This window comes from Tetrao urogallus (genome assembly GCF_951394365.1).
Source record: "Tetrao urogallus genome assembly, chromosome: 5".
Taxonomy (NCBI): Eukaryota; Metazoa; Chordata; class Aves; order Galliformes; family Phasianidae; genus Tetrao; species Tetrao urogallus.
The window spans coordinates 45,697,855-45,714,297 of record NC_136818.1 but is presented as its reverse complement, the minus strand read 5'-3'; the positions used below and the strand labels follow the sequence as shown (position 1 = coordinate 45,714,297).

General features: G+C 48.2%; 2 protein-coding genes across 2 annotated transcripts; one reads left to right on the top strand and one right to left on the bottom strand.

Moving 5' to 3' along the window:
• Positions 1–742: 742 nt before the first annotated feature.
• LOC306947066 (cytochrome P450 2C9-like) lies at positions 743–5,583 on the bottom strand (the record flags this gene model as incomplete). The annotated part of the gene is made up of 9 exons (XM_079536261.1): positions 743–924; positions 1,538–1,679; positions 2,147–2,334; positions 2,726–2,867; positions 3,055–3,231; positions 3,682–3,842; positions 4,262–4,411; positions 4,910–5,072; positions 5,404–5,583. 9 exons carry the CDS (start codon positions 5,581–5,583, stop codon positions 743–745), a joined length of 1,485 nt encoding a protein of 494 aa, XP_079392387.1.
• Positions 5,584–9,036: 3,453 nt separating this feature from the next.
• LOC306946602 (zona pellucida sperm-binding protein 4-like) lies at positions 9,037–13,460 on the top strand (the record flags this gene model as incomplete). The annotated part of the gene is made up of 12 exons (XM_079535676.1): positions 9,037–9,235; positions 9,591–9,712; positions 9,791–9,893; positions 10,220–10,375; positions 10,729–10,916; positions 11,072–11,169; positions 11,489–11,619; positions 11,810–11,999; positions 12,072–12,219; positions 12,800–12,878; positions 13,166–13,282; positions 13,360–13,460. 12 exons carry the CDS (start codon positions 9,037–9,039, stop codon positions 13,458–13,460), a joined length of 1,632 nt encoding a protein of 543 aa, XP_079391802.1.
• Between the last annotated feature and the right edge of the window lie 2,983 nt (positions 13,461–16,443).

Sequence of the window (16,443 nt, the reverse complement as noted above, 5' to 3'; positions counted from 1 at the left end):
GTTGTACCATGTAATGCTTCAGGGAGACAGAGGTGCCACAGTGGGAAGGTGCTGCCAGCCCTTCCAGCCTGTGCGGTGGCTGGGCCATAGTGTGCCCAGTAATTCTGAAGGACCCCCAGCAGCAGGCACCTTTCTCTCAACCCCCTGTGAGCAGCATACTGGCAGGGGTCCTTGCAGGCAGCAGCAGCAGTGAGTCCACCGATGAAGCAGGCAGGGCCTCACCCTGGGAAGGACAGTCTTGCCTGCACAGCGCTGCCCACGTGCACTCTGACCTACTGTGTTGTGTGGAGCAGTGTCTGCGGGCACGGTCCTAACGCAAAGAAAGGAGCAGCTCAAGTCCTCATGAACAGATTGTTCTTTATTGGGTCATTAGCATAAACATACGGCATAGCAACTCGGTCCCTCTGCAAAGTCTGCTGCTGCTGTTGGGACACACAAGGCCAGAGAAGCGAGTGATGGATAGCCACAGAGTCACAGCTGTGAGCAAATCAGCTGTTCAGTGGGTCTGCTGTGCTCATGCAGCCTGTGATGTGACATAGTGTCATTGCAGTGGGGTGCAACATCACCTCCTGCGCTGTGTGAGCAGGTGCAGATCTGTGTTTGGTCTGCCTGGGGCTTTGTCTGTGGGCTGTCCTCGTGGAGGCTTTGAGGTGGTGGGGCAAAGTTCCTGCCACTGGTTTGAGTCGGGGATGTGTAAAGGAGCGGACTGGCTGAGGAGCACAGCAGTGAGGTTTTGTGCCCCTCAGCGGGGGATAGCACAGAGCTGGTAGTAGGGAGGAATATTTGCTGTCCCACTCAGTGTTGGGGTGATGCTGAGTTCCTCAGGGCTGACAACAGGCTTCACGGTGAAGTTCTGCAGGATGGTGGTCAAAAGTAAGAATATCTCCATGCGTGCCAGGCCCTCTCCAGGGCAAATTCGTTTCCCTGGAAGCAAACACAACCAATAGCACTGAGCAGCTGATGTTGAGCGGCTCAGTGTTTGTACTAAGCCCACGTGTTATGTATGCAGCTAAAGCACACGTTGACTAGATGCAGCCGCAGCAGCGAGGTGCGTGGAAGTTTGGCTGGGTGTGTGATGGCAGAACAGGAGCAGGAGAAGTGTTGAACACAGGAGGAGGGGCGGAGGGGATGGGAGTGAGGTGATGCAGAGGGTGGTTGAGAGCGGAGGGTTGGGGCTTTTGGACAGCGGGTGTCTGCCCGTGGCCTACTTAAGAGGAGCGTGGGAAAAGTGGAGCTGCCGTGGAAAGACAGGTTGGTTCAGGCTGGCTTTGATGGTTGCGTATGAAGGTGACAGCTAGTTTAGAAAATGAGAACGGGTCCGCTGCGTGTCATTCCATCAGCATCTCCCAGCGGGGGTTTTGAAAAGCTGTCAGGCCCTAACCAAGGTGTCCAATGTGGCTGGGGAAGAGATCAGCTGAGAGGAATTAAACAGAGAGCAGTGAGCCCTGAGGAAGCGCTGGCAGGACTGGGCTGGGAGCATGTGTGGTCACCTGAGCAGGAGGACCACAGCTCCTGAGGGAGGAAGGCTGTGCCTTACCTGCTGAGAAGGGAATGAAGAACTCGCTCTTCCTAAAGGTGCCGTTCTGGTTCAAGAAATGTCCAGGATTAAACTCAGTTGGGTTTGGAAACTCCTTGCTGTCATACAGTGCGGTACTGAGGAGGGGATAGACGGTGGTACCCTGCAGTGACACGAGAAGAGCAGAACATGAAGGGGAGCGGCGTTGGGCCACTTAATCCTGCTGCCTGCCAAGCAACGGCTGGACTTAGCGGTACGATCGTGTCAGAAGACATGAAGAAATGTGAGCACAGTGGCCCAGGCTCTAGTGGATTGTGGTGAGCTTGGTGCCTGTGCGAGGTGACACAGCTATGTTTTGTTGTGAGCTCTGCGTGTTTCCCCTAACTGGGCAGTGTACAGAGCAAGGCAGTAGAGGAGTTGGTCAGAGCTAGTGTTCCAGTCTGGGCCCAGGGAGCAGCAACAAGGCAGTGCACGGAAGCTAGCGAAACCGCTGGGATGTGAGGATAGAACCTTTATGAAGGCCTGAACGTGGACAAGGTCTGGCCCCAGCGTTTCTTGCTCCTCTCTGACAGCCTGACAGCAGTGGTGCTGCCGCGCTGTTGCCAAACCGGAGGGAGCTTGCCTGCTAACCTTGGGAATGACGTAGTCTCTGAAGTGGATGTCTTTAGTGACAGCATGAGGGAGGCTCATAGGGAGGAGGGTGATGAAGCGCTGGATTTCATGGACCACTGCATCTGTGTAGGGCATCTGGGTCCGGTCAGCCACGCAAGGTCTTCGTGATCGTCCTACTACCCGATCAATCTCTTCTTGAACTTTCTCTGTCGTGAGAAGCACAGCCAATAAGACGAGCGAATAAGGCAAACCCCACCCAAGCAGGTTGTCCTAAGCAGTCCTCAAATCCTGTGGGTTCAGTAGCAACTCAGTGATGTTGGGAACATTTATGTTGATTTAGGTGTTGTCCGGAATGCATCTTCTCTGCAGCCTATTCCAAGAATGCCTTATAACAACTTAGTTACACTGGAGTACCGAGAGATAAAGTTGTGGACACAGCGAAATCCCTGCCCATGGAGGGGGTTGCACAGCACAGGCAGCAACCCTTATGAGGGTGCAAGGACATTGCCCACAGACGTAGAACATGAAACAGAAAAACTGTTAGATGTGTCACAACCTGGGGAACAGTAGAGAGGAAAAAATACTGTAGACCAGTACCTTGTATCTTTGGATATTTGAGGAGAAGCAGAAGTCCGTATCGTACAGTGGTGCTTGTTGTCTCTGTTCCAGCAATGAACAAGTCAAAGGTTGAGGTTATCAGGTTTGTGATGTGGAAGTGTGATTTGGGATTGTCTTTTTCCTAGAGAAATAAAACTGTGCTGTTTCTTGAGTTGAAAGGAGAACCGTGCCCCTTTCTTGTGTCTCCCCATTTTTCTTTTTTTTCCACCCTGGGCTATTGAATTTCTCTGCTAAGTGCAGCAGCCAACTGGGAGAAGTTATCAGCATAGGTGTATTTGGGGATGAGCTGTGTTTTGGTGTCTCCTTACCTCCTGCATTTTGCTGAGGAAACAGTCAATGAAATCCTGGGGGGCGCTGGGATCCAGGGAGACTTGGTGCAGCTTTATCTCCTCTGCCGCAAAGGCTTTTAAAGCATTAATTTCTTTGAATATCTTGTTGTGTGGGCCGGGCAAATAATCCAGGATGTAGGAGAACATTTGGTAAAACTGGAAGGAAAGAAACAGAAAGGTCCCCAGAGTGACCATTGCCCTAGTCTTTGTGATTAGCCAAAAGCAGGCAGGTTCAACCCCCTCAGCTAAGCGAGGGAGATGGGCTGTTTGGCTGGCCAGTTCTATACAGCAGTGGAGACCTGCTTGGTCACGGTATGAATTCTTAGAGATTTTAAATGCTTTGGGTTGGAAAGGGCATTCAAGGTCATCTAGATCCAGTGACAATGCCGTGGGGTGGTAACAGCATTAAACCTTCTCTGTCTGGAAGGTATTCACTTTTCTGCAATAGAGTGCTGACAGGTCCTACTGTAAAATATCACAGAATCACAAAATTTCTTCCTGAATTGGAAGATACCCACAAGGCTCATTGAGACCAACTTTCCTGTGAGGGAGGCCTCCTGCTCCCCTGGCAAAATGTCCCCACTATGAAATATCTGCTGAACGTACCTGTCCCAAGCGGGAATTCATCAATTCAAATATTTTGTTTGTGTTGTTCATCAGGGACAGGAACTTTTTGTCTTTGTAGTCATATCGTTCCCCAAAGACGATGGAACATATGACATTGGAGACAGCGCAGCTTAGCTTGTACGTGGGGTCGAAGGGCATTCCTGTGAGTTCAGAAAAGTTACAATGTATAAATAAGTAATGAAATATATAAAACCTACGGCTACTGTGGGTAACGTGAGCTGCAGTGGACAGTGGAATTTCACAGTCTCTGAACGAAGCAGGGGGATTCTCCAAAAGGAGCTATATGTGCTCATGGCAGTGTTAACAGCTTAACAGCTCGGGAATCAAATGTGCAGGAAGGTGCCCTAACAGACTCACAGAATGGTTCAGAGTCTTCTGAGAGGCCACCTTGCCCACTGTTCAAGCAGGGCCACTTAGAGCCGCTGCCGCAGGATCACATACCAACATCTTTTGAGCATCTCCAAGAATGGAGACCCCACAGCTTCTGCTAAGAACATGGGCTCCCTTGGCACATTCCTTTTTTTTTGCAAACGTAGGCGATATTAAAAGCAGATCGTACTGTTTGTTTTTCTGATCTCTTCAAGCAAGTGCTCAGCTTCCTCCTGGATCCTCTCTTCTATGCTCCTCTTCCCCATCCCAAAGTTGCGCAGAGTGGTGAGAGCAAACCGCCGAACTTGTATCCATCCCTCGTTGTTGCTGAAAATAATGCCTGTGGAGGAAGAAGAAAGGGGAAAGACCTGTCTTGGGTGTGCTGGACCTGTGATAAGTGGAGGCTCGCAATGAGAGCGAGTGCTGTCTCTGGGGGAGCACTGACACAGCACTGTATAGCACTGTGGTTTGGAGGCAACCTGCAGAGGTGCTGTAGTCCAGCAGCCTGCTTTTGGCCTTCTCCAAGACATAACCAACCTCCTTGTGAACAGCTGATCCCTTGCATCCACACAGAACTTCCCCTACTGCAACGTGGCTCCGTTGCTTCTTGCCCTTTGCTGTGCACACATGAGCCCAGTCTGGCTCCATGTCTCTCTTACGCACTTCACGTGGTGGAAGCCAGAGACTGAGGGCTGCCCTGCCTTCCCTTGTCGCAGTGGGACCCACCCTCTTCTCTCTGGCTGCCCTCATACATGCATCATTTGCTCCAGCCCTCATCTGCCATACTTGTCCTCAGCGCTTCCCTTTTCCTCAGGGGAAGCTCAGTCAGTGAGCATACCTAATCCTTTGTTAGTCCGGTCTCCAATAGGCATGTGTCCTCTGGCAGCAAACTCATCCGCACGATCAATCAAGGCTTCTTTCACCACCTCATATCCAGACAGCACCACTACTGGAGTTGAACCCAGTTGCACTGAGAAGACCGGCCCGTATTTTTCAGAGAGCTGTCAAAATGCAAGAGAGAGCGTGGCTGTGGAGCAGGTAGAGAGGAGGGGTTGAAAAGTGATCAGGCTGCTGCTGCCTCCTGCTGCAAGCTGGGCAGCCTCACAGACCTGCAGTGTTAAGTGAGGCCTGGTCCTCTCAAGACAAACATCAGTGAGCCATCAGCCCCATAACAAGGGCGGAAGCAGCGAGGGGTCAGCTGAGATCCCCAGGGCTTTTCTGCTCCTTGCCCACTGCCACTCAGCAAGCTACAGCCACACATCGTCCCCATGCACACAGCCCACACATTCCTCACCCTCAGCAGAAACTGAGAGGAAAGAAGGGAGTCCTTACCTTCTCAAGAGTTTTGGCTAAATCCTTTGGTTTCACCTGCAGCATGTTCCCTACGATGGGAAGGGGAGCTGGTCCCTCAGGCATCTTCCCCTTTCCAGACCTTTTTCTCCATTGCGCGATGGAGAGCAGGCAAGCCACACAGATCAGGAGGACAACGCTTGCTGCTCCCAGGAGCAACATTTCCAAGGTGGACAGGAGCTTCTGATTGTGCTGTTGTGGCTGCCTGTGCCCCTTTATATACTGAAGGGTTCTGCTTTGTTACATAAACTACGTTTTTTATCACATGGCTGAGTTAATCTCTTCTAACCTGCAGTCATTTGATTTTGCCCTGTGTTTTAAACCCGGTATTTGCAGATATGAAGTGTTAATTAAAGACACACCTCATGTCAAACACGGCAGAGACCTACACGCTTAAAAAAATTGAACTGCACTCATAAGACTACGTATTTCCCTCAAAGTTCATTGTTACAGAGTTCATGCAGTGGGAGTGGTGTTCCACTTGAGCTGCTGAAGTTATAGTTATACCTGCAACATTTCTTTAAGGCTGGCACAGCCAACACACAGCCCAGCCCTGCCAGCCCTGCAGCCACTCCCTGCCCAGTGCCATCGTGGCAGCGACTCTGCCCCACCGTGTGGCCCTGACCCAGCTCTGGGTGCACACCCATTTCTCACAAGAGAACATTGGTGTGATATTTACACTGTCTGGGCTGTAACTAGGGTACAGAGAGGGTGCAGTGCAGTTCTGGTTCTTTTAACGGCATGTATTTTTGTGTGTTGTTATACAGTGGCTAGATACAATCCTTTGAACAGCAATAAACAAGCAGCTGTGCTTTACCTTTCAATAATGGAATTGGATTTATTTCCTTTCAATGAATGAAATAGCCTAAAAAAACATCAGTTCTTTTGGTATATTTGTGACTCTGTTTTCAGTCAACATAAATGCATTATCTGTGAATTTTCATATGGAATGTAGAATTGCAATCAGACACTAAACTCAAAGAAAAATCTGAGCATGTCTCTACCAGGCTTTCATATGCTCTCTTACCTGAGAAAATATCCCTTGCTCCACAATCACACCTTATTTGTGTAATTGATTTTTGGCAGTGCATACATTTGTGAACAAATGTTTTCAAGGGTGAAGCACAGGAAGAGTGAAATTTCACCCCAAATCTCTGATGACTCACCTGAGAACTCCCTAGAAATCCCAATTACTCCCATCAAACCAGACTAACAGAGTAGTTTCACAAAAACAAGTTTCATAAAAGATAGTTTCACATATCCCACTAATGTAAAAGTTTCGTTACTAACATGCATTAACTACATAATGTATTTCACAAGGGCTGCTCCAAAAGTAATGCCTCCTATATTACTATGTTGGCTCATGACATCAGGTGTGGATGTTGGTGGGATGGCAGTAGAGGCTGAACCTTCCTACCAATATCCCGTTACATTTTGTTGCTGTGTGACAGACAGCAGCAGAGGGGAAGTCTGACCAAATGGCATCTGACATGGAAGTGCATATGGAGCAAAGGCACGTCACTGTGCAGAAAAAATGGCACCTACTGATATTCATCAATGCTTGCTGAGCATTTATGGAGACCAGACAGTGGATGTGAGTATAGTGAAGCAGCGGTGGTGCATTTCAGCAGAAGTGATTGTGGATCACCTCCACTGGTATAGATGTTTATGAGTATGGCATGCAGGACTCGTTCATTGCTGGTGAAAATGCACAGCTAATTGTGGTGACTGTCTTGAAAAATATTGTTTTGTAGCTGAGAATTTGCTCAAATAGTATTATTGTGCTCTTTGCATCTGTTGTAGTTTCCAAGGAAATAAATAGGAGGCATTACTTTTGGAGTGTCCTACATAGGTGTGGCCCAAGACAATTCTCTTCAAGCCGAAAGGTTGGACACTCATATTACAAGGTGTGAGAAAACAAGCAAATGCTTAAGGAAGAGTTTTGGGAACAAGACAGATCTACATTTTTCCTCTCACCAAAATTGCTTTCCACTGCTTATAACAACTCCCAAACAAAGTAGTTTGCTTTCACAGATCTCAGGTGCATTTTACTTACCTCCCATTTCCACAGCAACCAACATGGCAGTCATGTGTATGTACAGAGAAATTAGAAAGAGCAACAAGTGAAACCACTCTCAGCACAGGTATTGCTGTGGTGGAACTACAGCACTCCCACTGTTAGTCTGGGTTTGTTTGTTTGTTTGTTTGTTTGTTTCAAATAGAGCTATTCTTTAATTTTTTTCCTGTCAGCATGAACAAACTACTGATAAATTAAAGTGAACTGTTTCTGTAGCTCCAAAGTACTTCATTTATTTACTATTATTTAGCCAATTATCAACAGTAAATGCTACTGGCATCTGAGAGCTGTATGGATGATGTTTGGCAAGGACAAGGCTGTCTGTGTGAGAGGAGGAGAAATCTTGCAGTTACAGTCAGGCAAAGGGTATTGACAGGATAAACTTTCTCTGGGATCATGAAGGAATCAGTGTTACCTATTCTTCAGGCCCACCGATGGCTTCCCAAGAAAACCGGTCAGCTTCTGGGGTGTGGGTCACACAGAACAGATGGTCCTGCTGCCCAGCAACCTGTCCCTGCTATCCCCACACACCCTGCACTGTAAACAGTACTGCAGTCCAGAGCCAGAAGTATATAAGGGAAATCAGCTCTTTTCATGTGTGCACAGCTCCCTACTTATCCATCAATATGGATATGCTTTGTTGAGTAAAGACACACCTCGTGTCAAACAACTGCAGAGGACATCAGGTTTATGAAATTTCATGTCTGCTAATAGGGCTACTTATTTCACTCCCAGTTTATTGTTACAGAGTTCATACTATGAATGTGGTGTTTCACTTGAGGTGCTCCCAGAAGTGTTCTGTTGTATATGCTGTATAGCATCGTTGCTGTGTTTTCTACTATTCAGCACAGTTTCTACTAGTTCTCATTAGGGGAAACCATCTGTGCTGTTACTGTTACTGTTACTGTCTTCCTGACACCACTGGTTGTGGTCACACTTCATGCAAACAGTGCAGCAGACCAGAGCCAGGAGTACATAAGGGAAACCACCTCTTTTCATGTGTGCACAGCTGCCTACTTATCCATCAGCTGCAAGCAGGAGACTGCTTCCATGCTTCCATGTTAACACCCTGTGTGTAGGATTTGAAGCAGTGACACCTTTAACAGAGAGCATTGTCACTGAGCCTTTTGCACTTATGCCATGGAATGCGCAATCAGTGCATCAAGAGGGGAAAACATGGAGAAAAGGCAGAACTGCGGGACTGGCCAGTGAGGGGAAGAACTCAGGGTGAGAGGAAGAGCTGGAAGGCCCTTCTGGGGCTCCAGAGTGGAGTGCACAAATGAGCTGCTCTCAGCTCTGTGTTATGAACACAGAGCCATCTCGTGACAGAAGCTGAGCTGGTGGCCTGTGGCTGTTTGCTGGGATGGGTGCAAAGCACACAGTGATGGCTTTGGAGGCAGCTGGGAGCAGTAGAAGATGTTAAACTGCTGGGTTGGGTCCACCTGGAAGCGTCAGGACTCGTTCTTCCCAGCTGTCTCCACAGCTTAAAAGCTCCAGGCTAAGGGCAGGTGCTTCATGGTGCTTGGCAGGAGAGCAGGATGGGTGTTGTAGGGCAGGCCATGGCTGTGTTTGGAGCTTTGTCTTTCCTGGGGTTGCTTGGTCCCCTTGCTTTGGTTGTGGGGACTTGGAGTAGGCCTTTTGTTGACCCTGACTTGTTGTTTTGTGGCCAAGGGAGCTTGCAGCTCACGTTTCCCCCAGGCTGGGAAGGGAATGCTTCCTTTGTGCTGACTGCTTGGGGTAAGTGAGGGTGATGTCAAGAGGTGTTCTGGCTGCTGCTGTTGTCTCTATGCAGTAGTGAGGTATGGCTGAAATGTGAAGGGTGCTGGCTCTGATGTGATATGCTGTAGTTTTAGTGCTACTTGTGTAATCTGGGAGCTGTTTACCTGACCTGGCCTTCATGGATTTGAGTAGAATGCTGTGCCAGGATCTACATGTCCTTGGCTGCTAGGTTTCCTCACAACTCTCTGCCAGTGCAGGCCCTTTTGTGGGCTGAGATTTTTTTTTTTTTTTTAACTGAGCTATACATTTGTAGTACACTCATGTCTTTAGCATAGGCTGCTGAATACCCTGCTGCTGTCTCATCTCCTCCTAGATACTGAAGGGAGGGCACATGCTCTGCAGAATGATTCTGGCTGTGGTCTCTGGGTATCTGAATCTCCGGATGGCGCCATGGTAGTGTCAGTTTCCTACACCAGCTGCTATATCTTTGGATGGGTGAGTGACTTGGGGACCCTCCTGGGGCTGCGATGACTGCTACTCTGGCTGCACTGATTATGTATGGCTCTCTCCCAGGATGGCAATTACTTTATAATTGTTGGGCTGGAAGGGACAGATGCTGCTGGACAAAAGGTTCTTCATGAAGAGAAGCTGTTTATGTGCCCTGCAGACCTTCCTGGTAAGACTGACCACTCCTGAAGAAGTATGCTGCCTGTTGCCATGAATACCTTTTCTTGCAGGTGCCTGTTGCTAGACCTCCTGTAGGTTTGGAGAGGTAGCTTGTATCTGCACAGGTGATATCTTGGAGAATGTCAGTGCAGAGAGCCCTGGTTTTCTGGGTACTTGCTTGTCGGCAGGCTTCTATGTGTGCTCTGAGGCATGTTTGACCCTCACCTGAGTCCATAAAACTTCCATTGACTTGTATGCAAAATCAAACTAGTGTTCCTTGTGCCCTTGATCCTCTGCTACTGTGCTCTTGCTGCAAGATTCTCCTGTTTCTTGCAGCACTGGATGCTCCTAGCAGTGGTGTCTGTTCTGCTGTCCACAGCCAGGACCGGCTGCCCTGTGCCTCTTTACCCATCAGCCAGGGAGACTGTGAAGTGCGAGGCTGTTGTTACAACCCTAGGGACAAACTCAAGACTTGCTACTATGGTAACACAGGTGAGTGTGAATGGCCATCCTTCCCTCTGATGCAACAGCTGGCTGGAGTACCTGCTTTCCCTGGCAGAGGATTGGTGTACCAGTCATGCAGGTGGCTTAGGGCTGTGGTTCTGGTTGTCAAGGAAACTCATTAATGTATTCAACCAATAATAAGTATTGCAACAGGCTTGGGTTTATGGCTAGAATCAGTATTGCTGAGAGTATCCTGTGCTGGTAGCACTTGTACCAGCTTTTCTACCTTGCTTTACTCAGCATATACTGTGGGAGTTACAAGAAGGTCTTGCTGCTCTTCTCTGTACTGTGTTTGAGGCTGTTTCTCCTTGGACCTACAACTGACTCTTTCTCTCCCCCAGTGACAGCACACTGCACACCAGATGGACAGTTTTCCATTGCTGTCTCTCGAGATGTGACCCTGCCACCTGTTATCCTGGACTCTGTGCATCTAGCCAGTGGGCACAGTGCTGGCTGCATCCCTGTAATGAAAAACAATGCCTTTGTTGTGTACCAGTTCCCACTCTCTGCCTGTGGCACTACTTTTCAGGTGAGAGTTGCAGCTGAACTAACTGAAGCATGCTGATCTGGAACAACCTGATGTGGCTTTGACTATGCATTGGGCACCCTATGGATTTCCAGAAGCTAACCATTGTTCTCTAGCCTGACTTCAGTGCAGCAGAAATGTCTGTCCTGTCATTGCAGGTGACTGGAGACCATGCCATATATGAGAATGAGTTGGTGGCATCCAGGGATGTGAATATGGGGAGCCTTGGTTCTATCACTAGGGACAGCACTTTCAGGTAATACCCTGGGGCAGGCACTGCTGTAACAAGCAGGAACTTGTCCAGAGAACATGCACACAAGTTTGGAATGTACAGCAGTCACCTGAGTAGGCTAGGGACTGGCATGCCTCCAATTAAAGGGAATAAAACTGGTGCTGATCAATGCCACCCTGTGGACTCAAATTTAAACTCTGAAGAGAATTTTGACTAATTATGAAGAAGCACTGGAGGATACTCTGGAGATATAATTAAGGCAGATACCAGTTTGTGATCTTGGGGAAAAGCTAGGCAATGCCAGAGTACCTATCTGCCTGACCCAGTGTTCTTGTCCCTCCAGGTTACATGTCCGCTGTAGTTATGCCATCACTGGGAGTTTTGTCCCCTTGAGTGTTCAGGTCTTCACACTGCCACCACTCCCTGCTGTCTCCCAGCCTGGTCCTCTGTCCTTGGAGCTGCGTATTGCCTCAGGTGTGAGAGGTCTACAGGACTTGGTCTGGCTTCTTGGTGTGGGGCTCTGTTCTCTGCTGGGTAGTAAGGGAGTGAATCCTATTACTGCTTCTCTGCTGCTCTCAAGACTTGATGACACAGCTATGAAGGATGCTCTCAGTTTCTCTACCTGTTTATTCCTGCTCTAAAATAGCCCTTTTTTCTCACCCAGATGAACGATATAGTTCCTACTACACTGACACCGACTATCCCATTGTGAAGGCTCTAAGAGACCCTATTTACATAGAAGTTAGGATCCTTCAGAGGACAGACCCTGACCTGGTTCTATTACTGCACCACTGCTGGGCCACACCAAGTATAAATCTTCATCAACAGACACAGTGGCCTGTCCTGGTGAATGGGTAAGTGGCTTGTAAACAACTTTGGATGTGGGGGAATGACTTGCACTCGTTAACTTCTGGCCTCTTTCTCAGGTGCCCTTATTCAGGAGACAACTATCAGACACAGCTGGTACCTCTTAGTACTGCCTCAGGATTACTGTTCCCATCACATTATCAGCGCTTCACCCTCTACACATTTACTTTTGTGGACTCTGTGTCCCAAGAGCTGCTTTCCGGGCTGGTAAGCAGCCTTCCTTGTTCCCTGGGTTCCTCTTGAATTGGTTGTTATTGCTCACACATTAAGTGGTCTCACGTCTTCCCTGAGATGATTTTGAGTATAGGCAATGTATCAGTGGAGGAACGTGATGGAAAATGAGATTACTGAAATGGCAGATTACGTAAGTGCTAGCTTGCTGCCCAGGATGTGTTGAAATAGTTTAGTGCGTGTGGTCCAACTATACAGATCAAATTTGTAAACTTCATGGCTAAAATGACTTGGAAGTAGCTTTCTGGACTATGAATCTTGTGAATTACTGAGCACTTCAGTGATTAACTTTATTATTTCCCGTGCTGTCTGTTCAGTGCTCCTGAATCAACCAATACTCCAAACTAGTCCCAGCTGTGTACTTAGGCAGTGCTTACTCAACTGAGCTAATTCTAGGAGACTGGGAGATGTGCTGTAATGCCAGATCTGATGTAATTTGAAGTCCATGTGGATAAAGTATCAAAGCTGCTATGTTGGACAGGTTCAATGTACCACAGCAGGATATAATTTGTCTGCAGATAGTGAGCAATTCAGTTCTGTGTTGCCTTCTCTTTAGGTGTACCTGCACTGCAGTGCCTCAGTGTGCCACCGGTCTGTGCAAGAGTCCTGCACCAACACTTGTCCTGCTAGAGCCAGTAAGTGTCTTTGCCTTGCTGCATCTCAAGGGGCAGCAGGGCTCTGGTCTCCCAGCCAGTGGGCAGGTGCACATGCTGTTCCTTAGTACAGACCGGCAGGCATTTCCTGCTCCTTTCCTCTAAGGAAGGGCTCTTGCCTCCCTGACAGAAATGCAAGGGTCACTGTAGGCTCCTCTCTCTGTTCTGATCCATGGCAGGCTTGTCTGAGGGTTGAGAAGGTGGCCAAAGCCTCCTGACCTTGAGGACTAGGCATCTTTGTAACCTACAACTCTCTTGCTGTTCCACAGGAGGTAAAAGAAGTGCTGAGTATACCCTTAAGGACAGTGCCTCCTGTGTTTCCAGCAAAGGCCCTGTTATTTTCCTGCAGGATGAGCTAAGACAAGTAGCTGATGTGGATGACTTCAGTAAGTGTGCAACTCAGTAGGAGTATGGACCAGTCCTTTCCCAGCCTGGTTCTAACTGGGGCTTCTCTCCTCTACAGGAGCAGCTGCAGCCCCTTGGGCTCTGGGTTTTGCTGCTGTGGCTGCTGGGGCAGTGCTGAGCATGGTGTTGGTGGCTGCTGTGCTGTGGTGGAGAAAGTGATCTCATTACAGGCACCTGTTTTGCAATAAAGTGGTTCCCAAACACTTAAGTCTCTGGGATGCCTTCTCCCTCATCCAGAGCAGGAGGAGTGGAACAGGAGTAAGCCTTGACACTGTTTTGTTTTTTTGCTTTTTTTTGCAAGACAAATGATCCTGGTGGCTGTTCTCCAAATGCCATTTATCTAAACTGATCTTGCTGTGTGTCTGTTCTGCCATGGGATTGGTGCAACTATGCTGATGTCAAGAAGGAGCCTCTGCCCTGTCTTGGGAATTTGCAGGCTGAGCTAGGAGTGATGCTGGGTGGGGTCTGCATTTCTTTCAGATATCTTTTTAAAAAAAAAAAAAAAAAAAAAAACAAAAAACCTGATCTTGGCTTCTCTCAAACACTAAGCTCAAGAGCAGCAAAACCAATTAAGGTATTTTTTCATCTGCTGTCTCTTTGGGATATGTAGGGTAGCATGTGGCTATAAAGAGGAGCTGGGAATCTCCCATTGCCCCCGAGGACACCAGCTCAGTTGAGGCTGTGCTGCTCTTTCCTGCTACCTCCAGGACAGGATAAGCAGTACTTAGTCGTCTCGTGTTCAGGACAGGAGCAGGTGATGCCCTCTGCCCTATCGTGCAAAGACTTCTCTGGCTGGAGCCATTATCAGCTGAGAGTAAGTCTAATGCCTCCCTTAAGGGAGTGCCTGTTGCAGCTAAATGGTATTCGTGCAGCTTATCTGGGAATGCAGGGCATGAATTTGTCTGCCTTCTGACCTGTCTTTAGCAGCCTGCGTTATTATAGGGCAACGAGAGGATTAGTGCTGACCACACCTCAGATCAGAAGCTGTCCTCCAGCTCCGCTCTTTATCGTGCGTGCAGGCTGATAGCTGAAGGCTGCGGGAGCGTCCCGTGCGGGCGGGGGTGCGGCCGTCGGGGCCCGGCCAGGGGCTCGATGCTGCCCTACGCGGGTTGGTGCGTGCGTCCTGAAGCCGACAATCAGCTTGATGAGGCTGGGGGCTCTGGGTGAGAAGGTGCTTAGGGGCTGTACGAGACTGGAAGCTCTCTGGAAGCAAGCCCGGGGGCTGGAGGGGCACTGACGCGTGCTATGGCCGTGCTCTGCCGGCGCCCGGCTGTCTGCAAGCAGCTCCAGGGCCAGTGCCGGGCTCGGGGGTATTCTGTGGGGTACCAACACCCCTAAAACGCCAGACTCCGGTCAGTCAAGGAGACAGGGCGATTGAGCAGCACTGCTGCTAAATCTAGATTTCCAGAAACACTGGTCCTGAGCACCTGTGTTCCTTGTCCTGGGTGTCTTTCCTCTTCTCTGTGGCAGTGCTGAGTGCTGCTCTGCTGTGACTGCCTGTAGCTGTGGGTACAAAGCCCAGTGCAGCTCTCTACTATGGAGCTGCTCAAACCAACCTCTCCCAGCTGTGCCTGTGGGGAAAAAGCAACAGACTTTCTAAAGGACCAACTGCTGCTTTGTAGGAGCTGAAGGTGTTGGAAGCTCAGAGGTAACACTTCCTTTCTTGATGAGCTGTGTTTACCTGAAAAATGTGCCACCAGTAACTGTACTCCACCCCTAGTTTTCATTAGTAAGAGATCTGAAACCAGTTATTTCATAAGTGATGATTTTATTATTAAACTTATTAAGTTGTAGTACAAGCATATCTAAAAGTGGCAAACTATACAGTATGTTACAGGTTATAAATATAGTTTTGAAAATACATGAATATATTTCATATAATGCAGTAATAAAAAGAGTGCTAGTTCATCTTAATTTTAAAAACCGTAACACCTATAATGTGAGGAGAGTAGGGGATGGGAAAACACCAGTTCATGACTTTCCTGAAACACTGCAAGTCCAGTTCTACACTGATTCATATTCCTCATAGTGTCTGTATGGGTGGAGGGTGTAAGTTGAGGCAGGATTTTTAGCCCCTGGGATTTATGGAGATATACAGACTATTCACAGAATAATCAAGTCATAAATATCTCTAGCTTTGGATGAAGCTAGCAAAATATACAGTGAATAACCAAGTGTTACAACAGCAGCTGTAATTAATGACAACTGAAATATTAAACACAGCATCTACTTCAGGGTACTAACTGTGAGTCAGCACAAACTTTTTTTTTTAGATGCTAAATAACAGCAGCTACACTGAACTTCACCTGCAAATTATACTTGCACTGAGTAAACATGATCTGTTGTTCTAGTGAGCAACAACTCTTTGCTTTGTGTTGCTGCTAGAACTGGGCTCAGAGAATCTCAGAAGAAGAGATCCTGCTCTGCCTTGGAGGGCTCCAACTGCTGTGCATGAGCAAAAGGGAAGCACCTGCTGCTGAAAGGCTAAACCTGCTGAAGTTGGCATGTTACTGTCATCTTCTGAAATCTCAGTTCCTAAGGGTAGACCATAAAGGATTTTAAATATCAAGTGCCTGATTGACAGTTATATTGTAATTCAGGGGAGTAGCATGCTCCTGTAACAAGAGACGAAGTTGGCTTGCTTGAATTTTTACTCCATAGGCATAAAAGCACCAGCTCCTACCAGCAAAAGAACAGAGATCACTGTGGCAGCTGCAGCACCTTCAGAAGCGGATGCTGTCAATTCTCTGAGCTCTGTGGAGATGTGGCAATAAGGCACCAGCATTTAAAAAAAAAAAAAATAAATAAACCTCAAAACCTAAGAGATCTAAAAGAACAGTCCTAGATGCAGAATACAGAGGATGTGTGTGAGTAACTCATCCTTGCAGCCCTGCTCTTCCAGAAGGTGGACAGCACAGCCTGACAGAGAGCTGGGCTGCTGGATGGCTGAGATGCTGCCATGGATGTACCCTCCCAACTCTCTAATGGTCAATTCTTGCAGTGCCATTCACCATGTTGACTTCTGTGTTAGGATGGCACTGAAATCAAGGAGTGTTTGCAAAAGGTGCAGCTGGTGGTGGGTTTCTGAATGGCCTTGGGGGAGAGTTTGGCTTTATGGACTTTTGTTCCTGTTGCATTTGAT